Source organism: Papilio machaon, chromosome 2, assembly GCF_912999745.1.
Source record: "Papilio machaon chromosome 2, ilPapMach1.1, whole genome shotgun sequence".
NCBI lineage: Eukaryota > Metazoa > Arthropoda > Insecta > Lepidoptera > Papilionidae > Papilio > Papilio machaon.
Genome location: NC_059987.1, coordinates 4,326,869 through 4,352,543, shown reverse-complemented (window position 1 = coordinate 4,352,543; position 25,675 = coordinate 4,326,869). Strand labels below are relative to the sequence as shown.

The following is a 25,675-nucleotide window of genomic DNA, read 5'->3' as shown; positions in this document are numbered from 1 at the left end:
ATCCCTGCGTATGATAAAAATCTACAGAATACCAGACCTTTAATTCTGTCGTTAAATTATGATCTTATTTAAATATAAATCTTAGTAAAATTACCATCGACATTAAACTTTTGATATTTATGAATACCCGCAACTATTTCAAGAAAACTTTCATTACGTAAGTACTATTTATATTAAATTCAGTAGAAATAAAGTAGCATGCATCAGCTATCAGCAGTGCGATTGCTATAACTCAATAGATTATCAGTTCCTTAGAATACATGGAGTTACTACCGACTTTAAAATACGTCCAAGTAGCGATACAGGTTAACAAATTTAATCCACTCAAGCCTTTGTTACGTGAAAAATTAGACAGTTGATAGGCGTGACTCCATTCTGCCCGGTTAATATTGCAAACTGACTGTATTCTGCCTCATGAACATCGTGTACTGACCCAAATACGGTACACGTTTACATGTAATTTCAGAATGGAAAGATAATGCTGCATATGTATCTGTTAAAAGAATTTTCACTACTACTAGCGTTGTTTTAAATTACGTTCAAATATTAATTCGACAATAAAATTAAAATACGGTAAAACGATAATGGTAATAAAGCAAGCAATGTTCTCATAATAAAAATTAGAACTTAAACAATTGGCGATGTCTAAACTGTCGAATCGGAGGTGCGTTCAAAGAGCCGTTGTATTACAGACAGAAAATTAAAAAATAACGCAAGAGACAATGTCTCGGCTATTTTATGACAAAAGATATAATTAAAACTGTCTCTTGATTAACATTAATTGCCATTAGTGTCGGCATATTAATGGGGAATTTAATTATCGTTGCAGCGAGCCGCTGTAGCGCTGTCTCGTCGTTGGTGCTTGTAAATCACGGCCAGAGCTCAGTTGCGCAATCGGTTGTGACTGTCCGCGATCATCCTGTATATTTTCATTTATCTAGTGACGTATGATACAGTTGTCGCAGCGTTATCCGACATTTTGTTCAAAATTAACAACAACGTTTTTTCACAACGAAAATACTTAATTTTGATTTTATTTTTACAAGGGAAAGTTTTGTAAGGAAAGTTTAGCTTCAAAACGTTGGAAATAAGTTTTTTTATTGCGATTTCACGACAGATATTGAAATATCTGTTTAAATTATTTACAAATAAAGACAAACTCTTGGTCTCTGAAGCACCTGGTAAATTCAAAGAGCAATGTTTTTAGTTGACACATAAGTGTCATTCATTTTATCAAAAGTTAGTTAGCCTTGTCCTCTAGTTTTTTGCCAATTATAGTTTTATCTTCTAATAATGGTTTAATTTTAATCAACGAAATGTTTGAAATTTCTTATCTTTATTTACTACGTACCCGATTTAACGATTATCTAATAATAATAATTTGTTTAATAAAAGTACCCGAAGAATGTAAGAATGTGTGCAATTTAAATTTAGCTACAGAAAGAAAGAATGCTATTAAAATTAATCAGGAGTTACGAACACTAATAATAATTAACCGTTTCAATTTATCACTTTGTCCTCTTTCAATTTCCAAGGGGTCTACTTATAATATTTATGAATATAGTGAATATGATATATTGTTAACAAAAAGTTAGTAAGTTAGGTAACGATTTGCTCAGGCAATGGCTGTATAACTTCGATTATGCTACAAAATATAAAATTTATTAAGGGCATAAAATTATAGACAAACTCTACCAATATAAAGTAATAATAATTAAGTATATAGTATAATAATAATTGAAACTAAAACGTCTATAAGAATCCAATCATAGGTTATCAAGACATTGTTAGGAAACGTCTAATATTATTTTGATAAAATGTAAAGTTTGTAAAATTTAATTTGTTAAGTCCGCGACATAAATTCAGTTTTAACTGGACAGCTTTTACTGGACAATCGAACTGAACAGTTAAAACTGTAGTTAGTTTTAGATGTTTCCCGATATTTAACACGATTTTCATTATGCATAGCCCGCCCTTTTAACAAAACAGTCACGGTTTTTAAAAACATATGTAATACAAAAATTTTGACTTTTAAAACATATGTAACAACCCAAAGGGGCCAAAAATAAGTGTGTATCAAATGAATAAATTAAACATTACTAAATTTTAAGTGTGATTTATTTTGAAAAACATTCGATTAGTAAATGTGTTTCTGAATATGTATGAATGATTTGAAAAAGATGAAATTTATCCTGTGCAACATTTAGATCACTATTTGAAAGAGATTATAAAGAAGGAACATTGAAAAGCATAGTTATTTGTACTGCCGTCTATCTTTTGAACTTGAAAATACTAGTACTCGTTATTTGTGCGTGTTTCAGTACATATTTTAAGACATAGATGTCGCCATAGTTTATATTTTTTGGTTTAATACACGGTTGTTGGTTCTAGTTCTGCCATTTGACTATTAATATAAATTATAACCTATCATAAGCCTGGATCTTAGTTGGAATAATTACAGGAAATATTAGTAAGATTTGAATAAATTTTTCTAATATTTTTGCAAAAAAAAATTAATATATTTTAATAGATTTCAAACCTAAGTTACTTTCAGACCATAAAGTTCGGTCAAAAACTAAAAATTATAGATACCATGCTGTGACCTCCGTAGTAACAAATAGCTTGTTATCTTTAAAATTTTGAATAAGAAACAAATAATGGCCAGTTTTAAAATAACCCCAAACATAACAAAAAAAGAAGGCCTACAAACTGGCCATTAGTTATTATTTCGTATTCCAAAATTCTAAGAAGTTATGAAATCGCATTCTAGAAATCTCATCCATGGAAATATAGTCGTAGCTACATTATTGACCACAACGGTTCCATAATGTGAACGTAATGTCATTGTTAAACGAAATTTAATTGCTTAACACTTTTTATAGATAAAAATTACAAAAAAGATATCTTATACATTTCTTGAGTAAATAAATTTCTATTGCTTGTAAAGATTATACTGCCTATTTTATTCACAGATAGAAGGATATTAATTATTTTTCAGGACCGGTTCAGAAAATATTGATTTCATCCTGAACAAACAAACGTTTAAGTAACATTTTTGTTGAAGTTGAAATGTAGCACGCCGAGTATTTGAGTAGACAATTGTGATGAGCTAGGAGTCCACGCGGATGACACAAGTTCGGTCACTATCTACTTGTGACTCGTGGGTGAGTGGACTTGTTAGCGGCTTCCGTAAGTATCGAATTACTCCTGAGACCGCTTCATGCTCCAATAAACCTATTTGAAGTTGGGTGTCGGATATATTTTTGATATTTAAAACGAATATGATTTAATTTGTAAAAACAGAACGGACACGCATAATTCTGCATAGTTAGGAAATTAACATGTATCCTGTGTTAAAAAAATTAGGATTCATGCATTGTTATGTAATTAGGATTCATGCATAACAATATAGCTTGATAATGAATACTAATTCTATAAAAAATCTCACGGTTTTTTATATTATTAAAGTAGCAAACGATATCTCATTTATTGAAGAATTTAGTGTCCTCGGAAATCTTAATCCAAACACTCAACTCTATTATAAAACAAGTCACAAAATAGTCTCGACCGGGAATCTGAGAAAAGTGTCTATCAAACAGCTGATAATACATCTTATGTACTCGTAAAAGTATGTTATTATTCGTCTCTGTCCCTATTTAAAACAATTGAAGATTTTTTGGAACGAAGTTCCTTATCGCGCGTTGTGAAAGGGGGCTAGACGGAAAAAATTCTTACGAAAAGTTGTCACGACACTTTTTGCTATAGACGAATGAGCGCTAGTTCACCATGGCAACGACGTGACAATATATAACGAAAATTCATAGAAATAAAATGTACTTCTTGTGAAGACTTAAGTTTTTTATTCATAGAATAAACATTGGTTCCTTCACTAATTAATTGAAAGGAACTTCGTACCATCCGGGTGTCCCTTGACACCTCTCAAGTTTTTTTATAAGAGAAGGGGGCAAACGAGCAGCGGTGTTCATCGACGCACATGAACATCTGCAATACCAGAGGAATCGCAGATCCGTTGCCGGCCTTACACGGTTTCTGACAACAAAATCCTCGCTTAAAACATACTGTTATCTCTGTCATTATATTTGAATAACCAGGATGACGATATTATTTATACAGAGATTTTGGTTTCAGAAAAAAACGGTTAACATTAGTTATAGGAAAGATTAATTAGGTAAGTATCTATATTAAGTACTAATTAAATTTTATCTTAATTAAAAAATTATTCATCAAATTAATGTCCTATTTCTTAATTAAATTATTAATCTATCAATTTATAACTAATCATTTAAAATTAACCTAAGTTAATTCTGAAAAATAGGTTCTTTATGACTCATAGTTTATCGGCTTAATTTTTATTCCGGCACCTTAAGAAACAATGTTTTTTCAAACTTTTTAAATGTCCTTTTAATATTATTTTCCACGTAGAATTAAAATAATATTAGAAACAATTATTCATGATCATATAAATACGTGTACATATGTGTCTCTACACATAACTTTTATCATGAACCATACAAACAATTCTACGTACAGACTAAATGATATATATAAAATTGTTAGAAATATTGTGAGATTCTGAGATAAAAATTATAAAACACAAAGTTATAACGTTGAAACAAATAACATCTTTTCTCATATCGTCTAAATTAGGCTAGTACTTGAAACCACAAGTGCGTGGTATGGCTTACTCATTGGACGTGTCGACTGATCGTTGGATTGTGTGAGTTCAAAAAAATCGTGTGAAAACTTATCGAGTAAAAAAATTTATTTTAATTTCAAATTCAAAAATACATAAATATTATTAAAACATGATAGTTAACTATGGAGCTACAACAATTAAGGAACCAAAAATAAAAGAAAATGGCTTCTCCAATGATAATGAACTAGAAATAAGGTATTTTATTTTTTTATTTTTTATTGCATGTTCATGTCACGTTGCATGTGCAAATGTACAAAGCTTTGGACTGTGCAATTTATCCATTTCGTAGCGAGAGATAAATTAGGAGTTAAATTGGAGATTACCGCTCTCGTTAAAGGAAATTAATGTTTCCTTCTTGTCATTTTCAACGAAATTGTGACATTATTTTCCTGTCTTTTAACTATCCCTTTAATTGAGTGATTACGGTTGGTGCTTGCCATTGAAGTGTCGGGCCATTTGGGGATTAGGCAAGTTGTGTTTAGTGAACACCATGCAGCACCCGTAAGTTTAAAATATTGTAATTCTACTATTATACTATCTAACCCTTAAGTATATTTCGATTTTAAATTTTCTTTCTCCGCGTAATTTACGTAAAAATATTTTAAAATTCTGTTAAATAAATATTAAGGATCTCAAACTAAATGTTATATGTAAACAGAATTTACAAGCCGTGGAGAATTTTCAAAAATGAAAAATTAAGTATATTTTTCGAATCAAGTTAATTTTCTAGGATTTTATTTGATGGTTGCATTCTTTTGTCATTTAATTATGAAGTGTACATAAATGAATAGTACATAGTTTACGTTTACATTAGAAAATGCTTTATTATTGTAATAATTGAAATAATATTTTGTTGTTTACTTGACTGTGTAAACAAATGTCATGCAAATCTTACTAATATTATATATGCAAATGTTCGGATGTATGGATGGATTTGGATGTATGTTCGACAAAGATGTAGAACATAGTCTGGAAGAACGTACAGACTACTAATTAAGGTTTTTTTATTACACGCGAACGGAGTCGCGGACGACAACTAGTAAATAGATAATCGTATTATATTAAAGTAAATTAGACGTGTGTTTAAATTTTATAATTCACTTTAAACTAAAGTAGCGAATTTTATTTTTACCCACTTATATCGTTACGAAAAATCGAAATCGGTTTTTGAATACTTTATCATTTTAAATTAAGCAAATATTATACAGTGAAAAAACGTTTGAACTGTTGTTTTGTATTTTATTTTTACGAGCAATTAATTTCGCCTAGTTATTTTTTAAAATCCGAGTAAATCCATAGCAGAATGCAAGTCTTTTCTTATATTATAAATAAAAATAAATAGACATTTATTTTTACAAACATTACTTTCTTCTTGAGCCATCTGGTCTGCAAAGCATATAGAATTCAGCTGGTGTTTTATAAACAAGATCTTTTATTTACATCAAGAAGGATGTTAAAGACCAAGCAGGTGTTAAGAGAAGTATACGCGTCTGCAACAAAATCTATAGATATATTTTGCTTAACTCTACATATTAGATCAAGTGATAATATTACTATGTTTTTGTTTGACAGTGTTCCATTCAAGCGGCGTCGATGGTGGAACGTCGATCAGAAGGTGGTGTATGGTCTGGGACATGTGTACAATGACCTATGCGCGGCGATGTGGTTTTCATACATGATGCTTTACTTTCAAGCCGTGCTCGAAATGAGAGCTGCTGTGGCTGGGGCTATGCTGTTATTAGGTAAGATCTATGTAACTCTGTCCGATTAGACGCTTTTTTCACTAGCTTGAGGAACCGCGCGATACCGGTCGCGCGCGACTGCGGGAATATAAGAAACCACAAGGTTTCATGTTAGGACAATAAACCACAAGTGACGAGGTGTAGAAGGTATTTGAAGGCATTGTTAATAGGTGACTATAGAAATATGATATATAGAGGTCATTTTATTTTACTATGCAGCTGCTTGATTAATGTCTGCATGTCTAAGAAAAAAAAATAAGAATTATTTGTTAGAATTTAGAAATTTAGTAGGCTTGATTTTCTCTAAATGATTACTCTGGTACTTAATTAAAAAAAAACACTTATTTCATAAAGTCTTGCAAGTTACTTGCAACTTTATTCAAATTACATCGAAAACCTTTGTCCTTGACAAGGCAGTATCGATTAACAATTATGAAATAGTCAAAGTTTGGTTACTATGTAACAAAAGATTTAAAAATTCCTTCATTTCATGTTTCTTTCAATTTTCCTTATTTTAAATTAATCTTTATAATTTGCGATATGTGATTTCGACAAAATATGTCATTTGTATGAGATTTTTCGTTGTACTTCGCCAGATAAAGGGTGCTGTACAAATCTAATACAAAGTCTGTAAACAAGTCAAAAAATTTTTTTTCTTTATCATGTTCATGTTATGAATATAAATGTAAGTTAAGTTTAATGTTATAAATATGATTAGTTATTATAATGAGATCTGGTTTTGGGTCCGGTTAATTTATAATTATTTTTTTGTATTTCGGATTCAAAAATTTAAATTTAAATTTTCAAATTACGAAAAACAGTTCTTTTCCTCAGCATATTTTTCCAATCGTAACGTCAACATGATAATGCGGAAGCGCAAGATTTAATTTGTCCTCGTGACCTTAAAGTAAAAGATATTTCAGCTTGCTACTGCAAAAAGTTAGAAGCCTAGACTTGTAATCTTAGTTTTAGGTGAAAGAAACTCTTATTGTAAGTATTTTTAGTAGCCGCTGTCCACTGCAGAAATATCACACAAAAACATATCGTCACGAGAAAGTTTTCTCCTTCACCTATATAAAAAAATGAGATAACAATTTTATGCGTGAACAATACGTATTAAAGTACGGTAATTTATATTATTTCAGGGCAAGTTGTTGACGCGCTGGCGACACCTGTAGTAGGAGTTTTAGCCGATAAGTACAGCACCAAAAAAGTATGGCATCTAACAGGTACCAAATAAATTATTTAAACTTGTGACATTACTATAAACTAATTTATAAACGGCTTAACACACATATATTTGTTGGGCGTCGGCACCGTTGGCTCGAACCAAGTCGGTGCCGACAACGGACAAATGAGTGAGTGTTTAGCCGTTTATATAGTAGTTACCAAATAATTTTTATTTTTATCCTTACATGTCTTTTGAAAATTAAGACACGAAAGAAAATGCATAAGAAAAAAAATACCATTAGCATATAATAATATACTTTTACTGGTTTCAGGTTGCATGTTAGTTGCTTGCACGTTTCCATTGTTGTTCGTGAGATGTCTGGGCTGCAACGTCAGTGAAAACCTGGCTTATCTTTCGTGGTGGATGCCTCTCTACTATGGTTCCCTCATAGTTGTCTTTCAAATAGGCTGGGCGATTGTCCAAATATCTCACTTAGCGATAATACCATCGATTTCTGATTCCCTACAAGTTCGATCGGATTTAACGTCTATTAGGTAAGTTCAAAATCCTTTACGATGTTTTTTTTATATTTAGAAATCGTCCCAATTATTTCTAAAATAATTAAATATGCTGTGCTTAAATAAATATGTACGTTATGTTTTTCCAGATACATGGCATCAGTATTATCAAGTTTGACAGTTTACTTTATAACATGGATCGTTTTAAGAGCTTCAAACTACAGCAATTTCATAGGACCCTCCGATGATTACAAATTTAGGGTATTTAAATTGGAAGATTTGCATGTTTATCTATTTTACTGTCAAGTAACATAGCATTTACGATTGTAATAAAAATTATCTTTCAGGATGTTTCGATAATAATTACTTGCATCGGAATAACTACATTTACTGTATTTCACATATATTTCAAGAATAGATCTATGAAAAATCGTAAAGATATTACCGCAAGTAATGGAGTAAATACCAGTAATGGTAAACAACTAAATATAGAAGAGGGTGAACCATTTCAAATGCCGGCTGTGTCTCAAATTTTTCATTTTCTACAAATGCCAATGTTGTATCAAACAAGTTTGTTGTAAGTATTTTTTGATGTAATAAATTACGACATACATATTATAACATATGAACCTACCTGGCTTTAAAGGGATTTTGGAAATATAACTCCATGCCGTAAAATTGCACCGGTATAGTGGCAGCATATAATAAGGGAGGCGAGATGAGATTATAAATCATTTTACTGATGAAAAGTTGGGCGACATTTTTTTATACCTTGTCCACAAATTATAAACTCTTTCAACCGGTGAAAAGTACTGGAACTTTTTGCTGACTCTTTTTTCGCCGCGCATGCTACGGCATGCTACGCTGACACTGGGTCAAACGCAACACTTTTAAATTGATAAATACGTTGTTTTTTTTTTCAAGTCGTATTGTGCAGTGTTCTTTGAGTATGCATTTGCATACACTATATAAGTTCATGTTTTTGTTTTTAATTTCTTTACAACGGTTATTAAATGCATTGAAAGGTAAACCTTTGGACCATTTTGAGAATTACAATATTATAATAATAAAACAAAAAAATAATTTTGAGATGCTATCTGACTTTCAAAAACAAAAATGAACGATAGCGAAACGATTAGCATATTTATTGGCTTGAGGTAATAAATTAAATACGAAGGTAAGGGACACGGAGTTTAATTTATTCCAAAATATTGGTAGTGTTTAACTAAATTATTTTTCAAAAGTACGCGGAATATGTATTCAGATACATGAATATTACTATCGAACCTCAACGCCAATCTTATTAGCAAATTATTAATAATATGGTTATGATTAATAGATTTCCACAGTCAACTACTTATGTATAGGTATACCTATACAATTTGACTACGTACCTACATAGGTTTTTTCATTAAAAAAACATTACCATCTTTTGAAGACTAGAACAAAATACGACGGATTTGAACACACTATACAAACCTAAGCCTTTATTAAATCATTCCAATATGCATTGTACAAAAAACGAAAAAAGTATTACACAGCGCTTGCTCAAGACGAACGCCTCTTCAAGAACATAAACATGAGGCAAACAACTTAGTTATAGTTACATCGTAGGTTCATAAGTCCTTGATATTTAAACAAATCCTCGACTAGACTTCCTTGACTTCCTTGGTAGACTCCGTCCGCGTGGATTTAATAAGAAACTTAGCCTAAGTGTTCTTCCGGACTATGTTCTACATCTGTATCAAATTTCATTAAGTTACGTTGAGCCGTGCCGGAGATACCTTCTAACAAACATTCATCCATACATTTATCCATCTAAACTTTCACTTTTATAGTATTCGAATTAGAATATGAAGATAACAACAGAACGTGGTGTAAATTTTGAATAATTTCAGGTACGTATTTTCGCGTCTATACTGGGCTCTTAGCCTGGTCTACGTGCCACTGTTTCTAGAAGAGCGTCTGTCTGTGAACCCGAACGAGGGCTCGGAGCTGGTGGCCAGTGTTCCACTGGTACTCTACATCTCGTCTCTTCTCTTTTCATTTTTGCTTAAAAGCAAAATAAGTAGCTGCGGCAATCAGGTAAGCAAAGCATGACATTTACCTTATTTATATGATTTTTGTTTTATTTGAAACATATTATTTTGTTGCTGAATGACACAAGAGAAAGCTAATTACTGTTTTTCCTTTAATTTACCACTGTGACATTATATCACAAGAGATTTAAAAACTTTTAACGACTAATGAACATTGCAATAACATTTTGTTGTAATACGTTTGAACCGTTTGGTTTTTATTTGAAAAATCAAATTTCTGTTCAATCTCAATTAAATTCAAAAATCAAAATTCCTAGAATTGTATATTTTGTATTTTTCACAATTTAAATTATCACGCATTATTGTTTGCTTACAGGTGGCATACTTCATAGGCAGTATATTGAGTTTGATCAGCAGTCTCTGGATAGCACTGACAATAAGTCCAGAGGCCAGCATTGTACAAATATATTTAGTTGCTACATTAATAGGTACCTTTTTTGTTTGGGAGGTATATCTTAATAAAGATATCCTGCTTTTGGAGAGAAGAAGGGTATATTTGTTAAGATAAATAAGTACCTATTTAAAAACAATACTATGTATAACAGTATTATATATTCCCTATCTGACAAGTGTAAGAATTTTATATTCAAATTTCCGAAATTTCCAAACCAATACGATTAACTTAGGAATCTATAAAATTCATAATCATGTGACGAAAATCCAACGTGAGTTTAATTTGGATTACAATAAAAGGATTTACTTTTAAATAAATCAACAGTTTGAACCACTTGGATGCTCACGAGACTTCTCCACAAGCGGAGTATTTTTGACAGTCTCTTCCTAATAAAAATAAAACCAAATACACTCGACACTGACCCAATTCGCTAAGCGAGAGTCATAAACAAGAAATTCAATTAAAGGATGAAACACACGTTTAGTACTTGTCGATTTTTAAAACCTTTTTTATTTTTCAGGAGCTGGGAGTTCAATAACCTTGGTATCCAGCCTGTGCGTTACAGCGGACTTGATTGGACCCCATTCACACCAGGGAGCTTCCGTGTATTCTATTGTTACATTTGCGGATAAATTAGTCACTGGAATTGCAGTTGTAGCCATTGAAAATTAGTAAGTAATAAGATGAAAGTACTAAAAAATATATTAATTTTAACTCCTTTGTTAATTCATATTAACGTCGGTACAACTCGCCATCTATCGTCAATGTTTAGTACTTCATGATTGAACGATAAAATTAAACCTGTAGCGACATCTGTAGGCTAAAACTAAATCTTCTATTCCAAAACTAAAGTTGTTTGTAATCAACTTCATTTACGTAGTACTTACTTATTACTTATTTATTAACTAGCTGATGCCCGCGACTCCTTCCGCGCGGAATTTAAAAAAACTTAACCTTCGTATTCTTCCAGACTATTTTCTACATTTGTGCCAAATTTCATCAATACGTTCATTAGTTACTGAGATACCTTCTGAAAAACATCCAACCATCCAAACTTTCTCATTTATATATTAGTAAGATTAATTGAAAAACCAATAAGCCCGACAACTTTAAAACTGTTACCCGAAGTAGAATTCAAATCGATTGTCAATTCAAAGTACCTAATCGATTAACCTTTAATAAGTTACAGGTGGTCACAATGGAATGGACTTACATGTAAAGGCAAATGCACATAACTACGTACCCGCGAAAAAATTAACCTCTTGTTTTGTACTATCTCGAACCTGAATTTCGTAAAATAGTTGTTTCTGTTCTGTGTAACTCCAGTGAGTCTGGAACGGCAGTGTAGTACTACGGTTAAATATAATGTAATATTTGTTCCAGCAAATGCGACGATGTTCTCAACTGTCCTCAGTATTACCGCGGTGTGCTGACATACGCGTGCGGAGGCAGCGCCCTCCTCGGCGTGATCTCACTCTCCGTCACTATGTTCATGTCTAAATGTAAAGTTAAAGCATGATTTAGTTAATTAAGTGACTTTTTTCATGTGGCAGCTTCACTTGCGACGTCACGAGTAACGCGTATTTGTGTGCGATTACCAGCTACGTGGAAATAATCACTAAAACTTATATTTATTATAATTTAAGACAAATAAAAATCGTTAAATTTTTCAATTTCATTTTATTTTAATTTTAATTCTCTACATATTAAAATCAGTTTATATAACCCCTACTATCTAAGATTTGGCCTTTTCATGACGTAGCCGACCATTTCGTTAAAAGCTTTATTTCATTAAAATACATTATGGATGAAATTTGATTCAAACGTTGTATATGTAAAGCTAATGGGTTCAGTGTGCCTAGCACGAATATTTGTTACAATAGCTATCGTATCTTCACTGAAAAAAATTGTGCAACGCAAGGGGCGTAAAGTACACAAAAATCTCTTAACAATTTTGAATGACGCTACGATGGCGATTTTCCAAAAAAATAGTGAACGCTTTATTTAAAAGTAACATTTTTTGCCGTTGATGGCGCTACTCTTGTTTTATTTTTGTGATGCTTAATGGCAGCGGGTATTATTTCAATTAAAACATCTGCAAGTAAAGATTAAGTCAATTTAAATGCCACTAAAACATAAAAGTATAGGAATTTTGTGAGTTAAAAACTTTTTATTAAACACAAAAATTACATTTTCAACATTATGATATCGCCAAACGATTTGATTACCATATCGTCAAACGTTGGTTATATGTAAATTCATATTATTGGGTATTGTATAAAATGAATATCCATTTCGTTTGATGATGGACCACTTTATAAAATGGCTAATTTTAAAATCAAGCACGATAAAAACTTTGCAAGTAGGAATATAAATCACAATTCATTAATTTACAAATTGAATTTTATGTGATTATGAATGTGAAAATTAAATTTATTTAGATCGCTCTGTAATTTATGGTCTAAATCCTATCAAGTCAACTTGGTGTCTACCGTGATCCAACTTCGGTCAGGTTCAGACCTGGGAAAAATCCGATTTTTACACAAAACGACTTAGTATTAATTTAAATTATAATTACACAATTAGCCTGGTTCTATTTGTTACTGTTGGATACTTTCTATGGTCAGTAAGATTTTTTCTTATTGGTAACCCTAAGGCGTTGAAAAAGTTAAAGTTAAGCGTGAAATTTTGATAAAAAAAATGAATTACCAACTATAATAGATAATTTGCTCTTTTACAAGTAAGGTAAATAAAATCATATTGAATTTAAGTATTAATTTTCACACTTGTTTTCCCTATTTTATCTAGTAGGTAAATGTAACTGTTCAAATAATTCAGGGATTAATATTACAGACTTCCAAAAAAGATAGGATCTCTCACAAAGGAAGGATAGTCAAATAGACTTTGGTAAATAATCGTATTTGGAATGTATTTCTGTACTTATATTTTTTTGCAATAAAAAAGAGATTTTTTTCAATATGTAAATAACGGATATTACGCATATGTTTCAATTTTAGTAGCTGGCCACATCGGTTATCTTTTTCCATTTCACGTCAGACTTGCAGGCAGTGGCAATATGGCTGTAGCTTTCGAGTTTCGCTGGTAGTGCGCGGTACTCACACCATTTCAAGTATAGAGTAGAGTATTTCTGACGCCTCTAAAGTTTCATTTTTAATTTTTTAGTGGTATTTATTTCCGATTCATTGTTTTAACCTAAGTTTTTAAGAAAAAAATTTGGTTTTTCAATTTCGTCGTCACCAGAATTCATGCGACGACAAAATGGCGTCGCTTGACAAGATTTTACTGCAAAACATTTTTTTCAATTTTATTGTCTTTTCATATAAATATGTTTAAAATCTTGTAATTAGTGTTTTCTAATTGATTTTTGCAAATGAATAATCTAGTTTTTCATTATTTTAACCGTCAAATATTTAAAAGGCCGTGTATTCTTTAATTTTTCTGCAAAATGCACCTGGTAAGTGTTTTTAAAGCTTTTTTCACTATTGTTTATGTGGATTATTTTATATTTTTCGTGTTTTTGAGCTTACAATTAATGTAGAATGTTCTAGAAGCCATGGGTGTGGTCATAAATTTACTTGGATTTTTGAGACGTAATTTGAAATAAATCGTTTTCTAGGATTGTTTACGATATATTTTGGTGTTTTCATGTATTAAAAAGTCAATGTTTTCCTAAATAAAGTGTTTCCAATTATTCTTTGTTACGTAATCTTTATATTGTGACCAGTGAAACTTATTTTAGAAAAGGGCTCTTTTTTGCAATTTAACTTTGAAAATAGGTCTCACTACATGGTGCTTGTTGATATTTATGTCTTTGAGGTTATGTTTTACTCCTTTACTTAATATTGGTTATATTAAATGGGTCATTTTGCAAATATGCCTTTCTCAACTTTTATGACAAAAAAGAGGGGTGCTGGAAAAGGTTTCACTTATTTTTCTTCAAATATTAATAGGTTTGGAGGTTATGAAATATATATTTAAAAGTACTAAGTTTGTGCTATAATTTTGGTAGGCATTTTATGCTATTTTTGTGTACAGTCAGTTATAATTATTGTTTCCCTCAGATTTTTTGGTTAATTATACTAATAATGTATATTTATATTGACATAAACAAATAGTGTCAAAGTAAAGTTTTAAGCTTCAGTTTATTATGTTTTAAAGTTATAATTTTACTTTAAGTAATATTAATTTATTTTGATTTTTGTCTAAAAAATGCATTGGAATGTTTATTAATCAAGTCCAATGTGAACATTCAGCCATCAATAATTAAATTTCTTGAATTCACTCCCTTAGAACTAAACCATTCTTGTTAAATAATTATCTTGTTAATTAATACATAGGTTGCAATAATAATTACATCACTCAATTATTACTATTAATTATATTGTAGTCAAATTTAAAGTATGTTGTTGCAGATCGGCTCTATGAATGAATCAGGGAGTGATTCTATGAGTGACAAAGGTGATAGAAGTGATTCCAGTGCATCAGGTTCTGGAAGCGAAAGGTTTGTTTGAACTGTTTTGGTTATTTTCTTGCTTAAATTTTTGGGTTGATTTCATTATTTTCACAGCGATAGTGGATCCAGTTCTGGTTCAGGATCAGCCTCTGGCGGTAGATCTGCTTCAGAAAAGTCTTCCAATCCAGATCATTCTCATCACAGTGACGATACTAAGTCATCACCAAAACACAGCAATCAGAATTCTTCAAAATCAGACCATCACACAGATAAAGATTCATCGAGTGAAGATATAAAACGTAAATCAAGGGGCAACCATGGAAAAGTTAAATCTGACCTCTGGGAAGATAACCCTGATATTTATGGCATCAGAAGATCTGCTAGATCCAGGAAAGAGCCAGACAGGTTGAATGTAGCTGTGGATAGTGATTCTAGTGAAAAAGGACGGAGTCATAACAGGAAAAGTAGGAAAAAAAGGTGATTGCATCGTTCTTTTTCACTAACAAGAAATTAATTGTAAAATGTAATAAAATTATTTTACTCTGTTGTTTAAATTTTATTTATTTGTCATTTTTATTTTCTCTTAGTGATTCATGGAACTCAGACACATCGGATAGTGACAGTGATATGAAGGGTTCACCACCGCCCCCTTCAAAACGACCAGGCCAAAGAAGTGTACCTCTACGAAAAAAGAAGCCAGCGAGAAGAAGAAGGTTCTCTAGTGAAGAGGATGAAAGCACAGAAGTATCAGATGAAGACACAAAGAGGTAAATTAGTTATTTTTGACTCAATTCTTGGTGTATATTTCATCTTAAAAATATTTAAATTTGCCTCAACACCTTTAACTCAATAGAACAGCCACAAGGAGGACAGGTGCAGCAATTAGTTATAAGGAGGCTAGTGATGAACAAACAGACTCTTCTGATCTTCTAGAAGTTGAGGGTGGCGAGGGGGAAGAAGGGGAGCCTGAACCTGAAGAACACAGTGAAACTATTGAACGAGTCCTTGGTCACCGACGAGGAAAGAAAGGAGGTAACAACAAATTTTGTGTTAAAACAAAATCTTTTATTTAACATTGTAAATTTACATTATAGTATCTTCATTAGATAGCATAAGATAAATTGGATTAATGATCTTCCTAGAATGTTATTTTTACAACTTAAAATGGTTTTAAAATTTATCCTTTCAACTCTCTTCATTTTTTACATGTAGTTAGACAACACAATCTAAGTAAAGTGTTAATCTATTAACTAATATTTCATGAAAGTCAAGGTCACCTTCACCTGGTAAATTAAACAAATACGTCACACAATTGCTCTTGCAAAAATTTTGGAAAAATAAATTTAAATATTTTTTGTTAATTTTGTTACTATAAAACTTCACTTGTACTATAGCTACAGTTTTCCAATATCCAAATTATTTTTAAAATACTTGCATTTTGGTGCAAATACGTTATTAAATTTTAGCTAATGTCTTCTTCTCGTTGTGCAGTCACTGGGCATGTGACTACAGTTTATTATATAGAAGAGCATGGAGACCTTAATGAAGATTGCAATCCTGAGGATGAAGAGTCAACCGAACCCCAGTACCTGATTAAATGGAAGGGATGGTCTCATATCCACAATACTTGGGAATCTGAGAAGACCCTCAATGAACAAAAAGTTAAAGGACTTAAAAAATTAGAAAATTATATCAAAAAGGAAGCCGACTTATCTTGGTGGAGGCAACGGGCCGGGCCGGAGGATATTGATTATTTTGAATGCCAGAGTGAACTGCAGCAAGAACTAGTTAAGACCTACAATAATGTAGAAAGAATAATCGGTAATTATAGTAAAAACAATTAAATTTAACTTTAAATGTTACATATTGATTTCACCCTGTCAATGTTGTTTTGGTTAAAATATTTCTCTCTTTTTTTTAAAAAAAAAAGCTTAAGAAATAGCATATAACACAATATTCTTTATAGAATATTTTTCTTTTATTTAACTATAAAATTTCAGCTGAACAAACTAGGGAGTTGGAAGGTGGCGGGACAGCCCGTGAATATTTTTGTAAATGGGAGTCGCTTCCATATGCTGATGCTACATGGGAAGATTCAGCTTTAATAGAGAGGCGGTGGCCCGCTGAGGTGGAACACTTTAAGCACAGAGAAGCTGCTAAAACTACACCATCTAGACATTGTCCGGTTTTAAGAAGGAGACCTAAGTTTCATCAAATCAAAGAACAACCAGAATATATGGGTAAAGATAAGGTATGGCGAAATTGAAATGATTTTATTAATGAAATGAAATGGTTTTTTAATGAGATGGATTTTTTAACGATTTTCGTTTTATTTTTATTTTATAAATTTTATAAATTGATATTTTTAATACTATTTTCGTTTTATTAGTAGTATAAACAAGTATTCACAGTGATTTATATTATTTTATCTTATTGAAATGTAATAAAATATTTTTGGATTTTTTAGACATATGTGCTACGAGATTATCAAATGGACGGGTTGAACTGGCTAGTACATTCCTGGTGTAAAGACAATTCTGTTATTCTTGCCGATGAAATGGGTTTAGGTAAAACAATACAGGTGATTATTATCCCTTTTGTATCAGAAATTAGAAACATTAATACATTTTTATAAATAAGAAATTCAAAAAAAAATTATTGTTTTTCTTAAATAACCCATTTTTATTTTACCAATCAAACACAAGGTGAATTACAATTTTTTTTTGAAAATGTATCTTTATGTATAAGATCTTTGCCTAAATAAAGTTTTGAATTGAACTTTTTATTACAATTCTAAGACTTTTTTTATTTAAATAGTACATGGCTAGTGCTAGTTCTTAAGGTATGTTATTAGCCTTTATTTTAATATTACTTTTGAGAGGTGGTATTTAATGTTTATTTTTTTTTTGTAGACAATATGTTTCCTATACTATCTGTTCAAATCTCAACAACTTTACGGACCATTCCTGTGCGTGGTACCATTGAGTACGATGACTGCGTGGCAAAGAGAGTTTGAACAATGGGCACCTGATATTAATGTTGTTACGTACATTGGTGATGTTGTTAGCAGAAATATTGTAAGTTTCTTTCACTATTTATATAATTTGTATTATTTCTATTTTGTACCTTTGTTGAGATTTATGTGAACAGTAGTTATTAGACAAACTGACACTCCAGAGTTATCTACACTAAGGAATAAACAATTTTGATAAGAATGAATTTGCCTAGTTTATACCTAATTAGCTAGTATGGTTATATTTTTAAAATATTCTTATCTTACAGATCAGGCAATTTGAATGGAGTTTTGCAAGTTCGAAAAGACTAAAGTTTAATGCAATTCTTACCACCTATGAGATTTTACTCAAAGATCGACAGTTTTTAAAATCCTGCAGTTGGGCGTGTTTGTTGGTTGATGAAGCTCATAGACTGAAAAATGATGATTCCTTATTATACAAAGCTTTAAAAGAATTTGATACTAATCACAGGTTACTAGTGACTGGTACACCTTTACAAAATTCACTGAAAGAATTATGGGCTCTTCTACATTTTATTATGCCGTACAAGTAAGTTATGTAATATTTATTATTAAAATTCAACTGACTCATCAAAACTGTTCAAAAATTTATTATAAATCAAACGTAGTAAATAAAACATAAATGTTTCAACTCTAATGTTTGTGAATCTCAATTCTCAGTTCACTTGTGTATTGTTAATTTCAACTATAATACACATGTTATCTGTAAAAGTTGCGTTAAAGCGAAAAAATGTATAAATTATAATCGTTTTATTGACATATTTGTTTCACTTCGCATGTAGGTGATAATTGATGCTTAGTGCTGATTATGCAATTGGCTTTACTTCGTATGAAATTGCCTTCCTTCTCTTCTCTCTACATTTTTGTTTACATTGATTAAAATTAGTTAACCTTTTTTCGTAGATTTGAATCATGGGAAGAATTTGAGAAAGATCATGAGGATGCAGCCACAAAGGGCTATGAAAAACTTCACAAACAGTTGGAGCCATTTATAATACGTAGGCAGAAAAAAGATGTTGAGAAGTCTTTGCCTGCAAAGGTTGAGCAAATATTGCGAGTCGAAATGACTTCTATTCAAAAACAATATTACAAATGGATTCTTACAAAAAATTACAGCGCCTTACGCAAAGGAGTTAAAGGTTCAATTAACACTTTTATAAATATTGTGATTGAACTTAAAAAATGCTGTAATCATGCACTCTTAACCAAGCCGGAAGATTTCGAATCTCGTGCATCGCTTGCGACTACAGATGCTGTGGAAGTAAGTGTTTTTTATAATCGTGGAGGTTTATGCAAAATACTAATTCATAGTAAACATATTTAAACGTGCTTGTGTAAGGATAAAACACATATTTTGTTTCTAGAAATTGCTACGAGGTTCCGGAAAGCTGCTATTATTGGACAAATTATTATGCCGGCTTAAAGAGACAGGCCACAGAGTGCTTATTTTCTCTCAAATGGTTAGAATGTTAGACATTTTAGCTGAGTACTTACAACGTAGACATTTCCCGTTCCAACGTCTGGATGGTAGTATAAAAGGTGAACTAAGAAAGCAAGCACTGGACCACTTCAATGCAGAAGGATCGCAAGATTTCTGCTTCTTGCTGTCCACGCGCGCCGGAGGTCTCGGCATCAACTTAGCCACGGCCGACACCGTCATCATCTTCGACTCTGATTGGAATCCACAGAATGATCTGCAAGCTCAGGCACGTGCTCATCGTATTGGGCAGAAAAATCAGGTAAATTGCTTTATGCAAAGTAAAAAAAAAAAAAACGAAAATTTATTTCTTTAATTAAAATGAGTCGGCAAAAATTTATTGTTTTATTTGTAGGTCAATATCTATCGACTGGTGACAGCTAGGTCTGTCGAAGAGGATATTGTAGAAAGAGCCAAAAGAAAAATGGTTTTAGACCATCTTGTGATCCAAAGAATGGACACCACTGGCAGGACTGTACTTAATAAACGGGATGCAACCGGCACATCGGGGAACAATCCCTTCAATAAAGAAGATTTAAATGCGATATTGAAGTTTGGTGCAGAAGAATTGTTTAAAGATGATGACGAAAATGATGAGGAACCTGTCGTAAGTGTAACAATTATCTGTTACCATAAAAGAATATTATATAAGTAAAAATGTATTGACGTTTTATTAATCTTTTATAGTGTGATATTGATGAAATTTTACAACGAGCTGAGACTCGCGATGAAGGTCCAGCCATGGTCGGAGATGAATTGCTATCAGCATTTAAAGTGGCTAGCTTTGCTTTTGATGAAGATAAGGCTGTTATGGAAGTGAAGAAGGAGAATTCAGAGGAGGATACTAAAGATTGGGTAAGAGAATACTTGTCTGAAAGGCTGGTTTAAATACACTATAAAAAATAGCATTATATATTCCAATATTTTTTTTGTAGGATGATATCATTCCAGAAAATGTACGAAAAAATATTGCCGAACAAGAAAAGAATAAAGAAATGGAAGACCTTTATCTACCTCCGAGAAGGAAAAATATGCAAGCAAATAGTGCGGAGAGTAGTAAGTATTAAAATAACAAATTAAAAAAATAAAAGCAATATACTGAACTCTTTTCAACTCACACTCAGAAATAACCTGTTGCATATTGACAGCTCGACTGCGGGGGTTATATTGTTTTTAATTTTCAATTTCCTTTTAACATCATATTACTTATAGAAATAGCTAACTGTTATCAATATTTATTTAACTTTGTGTTACTTTTATAGGAGAGGGGCGGAAGCGTCGCGGGCGTGGTTCTGGTGAACGCGAGGGAGAGGGGGAGGGGGAGGGCGAGGGAGACGTGGAGAGCGACGTGTCGGAGGGAGAGGCCAGTGCGGATGACGACCGCCCCCGCAAGCGCGGCCGCCCTCCCGCCTCGCACAGGGAGAAGATTAAAGGATTCACTGATCAAGAGGTAATTATATTAAAATTTTAGACCAATTCAATCTTTTTAGCGAGAGACCTTGGTGCAGTACGCATGCAGCATCCCTTTACGCCCCGCTATACATAAAATAGTGTTCTGTGCATCCACTCATACGATGCTCCGAGCCGCCAATATATTTGAAAAATACAATAAACTGTAATCTTGTCCAATAAATACCTCATTCTATTTTTCTTATTCAATTCGTACGTAGAAATTTATTTTTACATTTAATGTTTTTCACTAAAAAGTATCTTAAGTTTTATAGTTATGGGTAACAACTAAAATTTATCATAATCCCACGGCTCACATGTGTGAAGCAGATAAGTGAACCGGCTTGTAGCTCAGCACAATTTGTACTTGAATAGAGGTCTGATTTGCGTTATGAGCTGCTAACTGCGAGTCACCATGTGCCTCGTGGCTAGTCGGCTCACAAGTACATCGCGATGAGATGTACGCTGTAAATTTAATGGTTTATATGAGCTGAACTTTTAAACCAGTTCAGAGTCTACTACACATGTCTATTGATTTATATATGCATAGTTATAGTGGTGAGCTGCTGCGAATAATACAAAGCATTGTTTTTGTCTCACATTCAATCTATGATTTTTTAGTGTGAAAAAATTAAGTACTACAACGTTGTTATCTTTTACCTAATGTTGGTATGCAATGTTTGAGGCTAATTACTTAAGATGAATGTCTTTTCAGATCCGGAGGTTTGTTAAGAGTTACAAGAAGTTTTCGGCGCCTTTGAAGCACCTTGACAGTATAGCTTGCGACGCTGAACTTCAAGAGAAGCCCCTCGCTGAACTTAAAAAGCTCGGCGAGATTCTCCAGGAGCGGTGTAAAGCTGTGCTCAATGATACCACAGAAACTGCTAGTATGTTTACAATCAATTGTTTTGAAATTGTAAAGTATATGAGCTTTTGAATAAAATATCCAAATACTAAAATTGTGCATTTGTAGATGAACAAAGTAATGGCCGAAAAAATACTAGAAAAACCTTTAAGCTTGGAGGTGTTCCTGTCAATGCCAAGACTATGGCCGCATGCCAAGATGAGTTGGCACCTTTAGATGAATTCTTGCCCCAAACAAAAGAGGAGAGGCTCAAATGGCAATTAGATTTCAGGTAGGAAAAATATCTTGACATTTGTAATCTAAAAAAGGTTTTGCTTTTAGACATTTAGTACAAAAAACTTATTTTCTTTCTAGAACAAGGCCTGCAAATTTCGATATAGAATGGACTGTAGGAGATGATTCAAAGCTTCTCGCTGGAATATATCAATATGGTATGGGATCATGGGAGGCTATCAAAATGGATTCATCATTTGAAATTGGTGATAAAATTTTAACTAATGAAGACAAAAAACCTCAAGCAAAACATTTACAGTCCAGAGCTGAATACTTGCTAAAATTAATTAAGAAATTATTGGATCAGAAAAACGGGAAACAAAAACAAAGGAAGCCAAGAGGAAAAAGAGGAAACAAGGAACCAGTCACTAAAGATATTGTGGAAGAGGATGGTACCTCAGGAGATGAGAATAAGAAAAACAAGAATATGAAAAATGATAAGTCAGAAAAGGTATGTACATACATTCATTAATATAATTCTCTCTTGTGTAATGCAATAAATGAGCATTAAAAGGCTTACTAAGAAAATCTTTCTTCTGAACAGACTAAATCTAAATTAGAAGAAATTGCAATGCACGATGAAGCTTCAAATGATAGAAAAGAAAAAGATAAGAAACGCACAAAGAAAGAAGGCAGAGACAGGACAAAGGGTGACAAAGTGAAAAGTCGGAAGAAACCAGCGGGACCCATGCATTTTACAGCAAACAATGAACCCAGGGCATTGGAAGTCTTGGGAGATCTTGATCCATCAGTATTTGAAGAGGTAAGAATATTTTGAAACTAAATTTGGCTCTTTTTAATCAATTTCGTTATTGTACAGTGCCTTGGTAATTCAATATTGTTTTCATAATTTTTGTATACATTTTTGTAACTTGTACAAAATCTTTGTTGCAGTGTAAAGAAAAAATGAGACCAGTTAAAAAAGCCTTGAGAGCTCTCGATAATCCCGATCAGACACTCTCAGAATCTGAACAAGTGTCAAGAACAAGATCTTGTCTTGCTCAAATCGGAAGCCAAATAGATATATGCTTAGATGAATACCCTGACCCTGAGAAGAAAGTAGAATGGAGAAGTAATCTCTGGTATTTCGTGTCGAAATTTACGAATTTTGACGCAAAACAATTGTATAGGTTATACAAGTATGGTCTGAAGAAACCTGTTGATGGGCCTAAACGTAAAGATGGAAAACACAAGGAAAACTTAAAAGTAAGTTATTTTCTTAACTTCTATTTATACCTAAATTAGGAACCCTTTAATTTCAGAAATAGAATCTCAGAATATATATACGAGCATTTCGAATAAAGGATACATTTTTTAAGCCAGCATAATAAAGCAGGATTTCAATTTTTTTATGGCTATCTAGCAATAATATAGTTTATTTAATTGGCTTATTGGTAATGCGTCTCGTACATAGATTCAAAAAATAAAATTGTCCAGGCCTTTAGAATTATGTATTTTTCAGGGTGGTAAAAATAATCTCAATTCTAATAACCACATAAACAAGTCATTTAAAAAGGATGCTAAGCAAGATTCATCAAATAACAGAAAAGAAAAAAGACCAAAAACAGACAAGGACAAACCCGATAAAAGTAATGATAAAACTCCTCATTCATCTGGAGTAAAAAGAAAATTAGAGGAAGGTGAATGTGACCCTGAGCCAAATGATAATAAACGACATGAAAGGTAATTTTTCACTGCACATATATCATGCATGTTCATCCGCATTTTCATTCTGTTTTAACTGTCACTGACATTTTTCCATAAGCTCATCAATATTGCATCTTCCATACCAGACATAAAGACAGAGATCGCAAGAATAAAGATAGCAGCCTGAAACGAGACGATTTGATCGGCAGAGATCGAGGCAGACCGGAGCGTGAGAGGGACCGCGACCGGGAGCGAGATCGAGACCGTGATAGAGAACGAGACCGGGAGCGCGACCGGGAAAGGGACCGGGACCGAGAGCGAGATCGTTCTCGGACCCGTCGCGACAGCGGAGGCCTGGGACCGGCGCGAGTGCGGCCGCCCTACGGTTTGCCGCATCCGCACTCGGAGCATCAGCTGCATCCCGCGTGGACGCCGCCCGCCTACCCCGGCCCCAGGCAGTACCGCGGCGATAGAAATTCACGCCCTCACGACAAGAGAAGGTAAAATCTAAAGCGACATTTAAAACTATAAAAATGAATTAATGGTCAATTTTTGATATAAATTATTTTTGTTATAAGATTTCCCACTGGTTATACCGCCATGGGGGGCCCGTACGCCGGATACTACGACGGCAGTACAATGCCGAGTGGAATGGGCTTCCCTCCGGTGCGGCCGTATCCCGACGATTGGCGGAGCTACCCCCAGCCCGAGTACGCGTACGATGAGCGCGATTACGAGCGGGAGGTGTACAGGAGGGACTATGACCGACGAGCACCACCCACCTAGTGCACGGGACTATTTGAGCTCTATAGAGGCTCCTTGTAAATATCAAATAAATTATATTGTAAATATAAATAAATAGGGTATCTCCTTCCGCGGACACTAGTTGAAAAGTGTAAATGTACAGTGTAAGTGACAACATAGTGATGTGGACGTTCTCTATGTGATAAGTGAAATGAATTGGATAAAACTTTAACTAAAATTTTACTTGTATGTACGTCGACTGTGTTTATTAAGTGAGACTGTATAGTAAATTTATTTATTTACCGAGTCTGTCAAATATTGTTTGTGTATAAATTTTGCTGATTACCATTAATTTTTATATTTGTTCCAATTTTATAGCCTGTTTACAGGTTGTGAAGCGATTTTTATTTTTGGAATAATAGATTGTTATGGTGTATTTAATGAATTGCCACAATTTCAACACTAGCTATTTAATTTGACATGAATGCAGGTGATATACTTAGGTCATAGTTAATGTACAAAAATTAGTATTTGTTAGTAGACTTCATATATATCTTAAATCATGTACAATTGAGAACATCTTGTATAGCTAGTTGGAAGGGAGAGGGGATTTGTCATTGCATTTTAGCAGTGTATATGAAAGAATGGTGTTTGATTTCTACTGTTAATTTCTCAATATGTGCATTTCTGAGTCCCGATAGGACTCACACAGTGTCCTATTTTTATACATTATGTAAAAGTCTTATTCTCTATTACATGCAATTGACTGTAATAAAGAGTGGAAGCGTCTTGATGGTATTAACCATGATAATAAAAATATTAAAATTTTTATCAAGTGTATTTATTGTGTGAATCCTTTAAAAATAATGTAAAGTATGTATGAATTAAAAGATGGTGAAATATTGAGTGTTTCGTTATCCTCATCTAAACTTTGAAAATAATATTGCAAAATAAGTCCAGTTTCAATTATTTATTCGATTGAAATTTCGCAGTTTTTTTTTTAATAGCAGCAATTCAAAAATGAAATGTCTGAAATATTTGCTGTGAAAATTTTGCAGGCGCTGGCTAAGT

The 25,675-nt window shown here is 32.6% G+C and overlaps 2 protein-coding genes across 7 annotated transcripts in view; both read left to right on the top strand.

Moving 5' to 3' along the window:
* LOC106718623 (major facilitator superfamily domain-containing protein 12) overlaps positions 1–12,281 on the top strand; it is a 48,997-nt gene extending 36,716 nt beyond the window's left edge. The window contains exons 1-10 of one of the 3 annotated variants that reach the window (XM_045681119.1): positions 4,808–4,912; positions 6,290–6,459; positions 7,605–7,688; positions 7,962–8,184; positions 8,298–8,409; positions 8,496–8,725; positions 10,047–10,233; positions 10,564–10,675; positions 11,162–11,312; positions 12,025–12,281. In XM_045681119.1, the coding sequence (XP_045537075.1) occupies positions 4,827–4,912; positions 6,290–6,459; positions 7,605–7,688; positions 7,962–8,184; positions 8,298–8,409; positions 8,496–8,725; positions 10,047–10,233; positions 10,564–10,675; positions 11,162–11,312; positions 12,025–12,160 (1,491 nt within the window). In that variant the 5' untranslated portion in view covers positions 4,808–4,826 and the 3' untranslated portion in view covers positions 12,161–12,281. Of the gene's footprint in view, positions 1–4,807; positions 4,913–5,026; positions 5,219–6,289; positions 6,460–7,604; positions 7,689–7,961; positions 8,185–8,297; positions 8,410–8,495; positions 8,726–10,046; positions 10,234–10,563; positions 10,676–11,161; positions 11,313–12,024 lie in introns of those variants that run through there. The other 2 variants (XM_045681121.1, XM_045681120.1) reach the window with 2 other exon arrangements.
* Positions 12,282–13,705: 1,424 nt separating this feature from the next.
* Positions 13,706–25,395, top strand: LOC106718769 (chromodomain-helicase-DNA-binding protein 1). Of its 4 annotated transcripts, none has more exons than XM_014512937.2 (24): positions 13,706–14,116; positions 15,075–15,163; positions 15,236–15,592; positions 15,703–15,882; positions 15,969–16,147; positions 16,607–16,936; positions 17,116–17,366; positions 17,583–17,696; positions 18,028–18,192; positions 18,398–18,678; positions 19,053–19,410; positions 19,514–19,888; positions 19,982–20,233; positions 20,314–20,481; positions 20,562–20,682; positions 20,889–21,076; positions 21,791–21,962; positions 22,049–22,211; positions 22,295–22,664; positions 22,758–22,976; positions 23,108–23,419; positions 23,676–23,896; positions 24,007–24,360; positions 24,439–25,395. In XM_014512937.2, exons 1-24 carry the CDS (start codon positions 14,108–14,110, stop codon positions 24,644–24,646), a joined length of 5,436 nt encoding a protein of 1,811 aa, XP_014368423.2. In that variant the 5' UTR covers positions 13,706–14,107; the 3' UTR covers positions 24,647–25,395. The 4 variants fall into 4 exon arrangements, with proteins under 4 accessions (XP_014368423.2, XP_014368422.2, XP_014368424.2 ...); XM_014512936.2 differs by having other exon boundaries at positions 15,230–15,592; XM_014512938.2 differs by lacking the exon at positions 13,706–14,116 and having other exon boundaries at positions 15,063–15,163; positions 15,230–15,592; positions 24,070–24,360.
* The last annotated feature ends 280 nt before the right edge of the window (positions 25,396–25,675 follow it).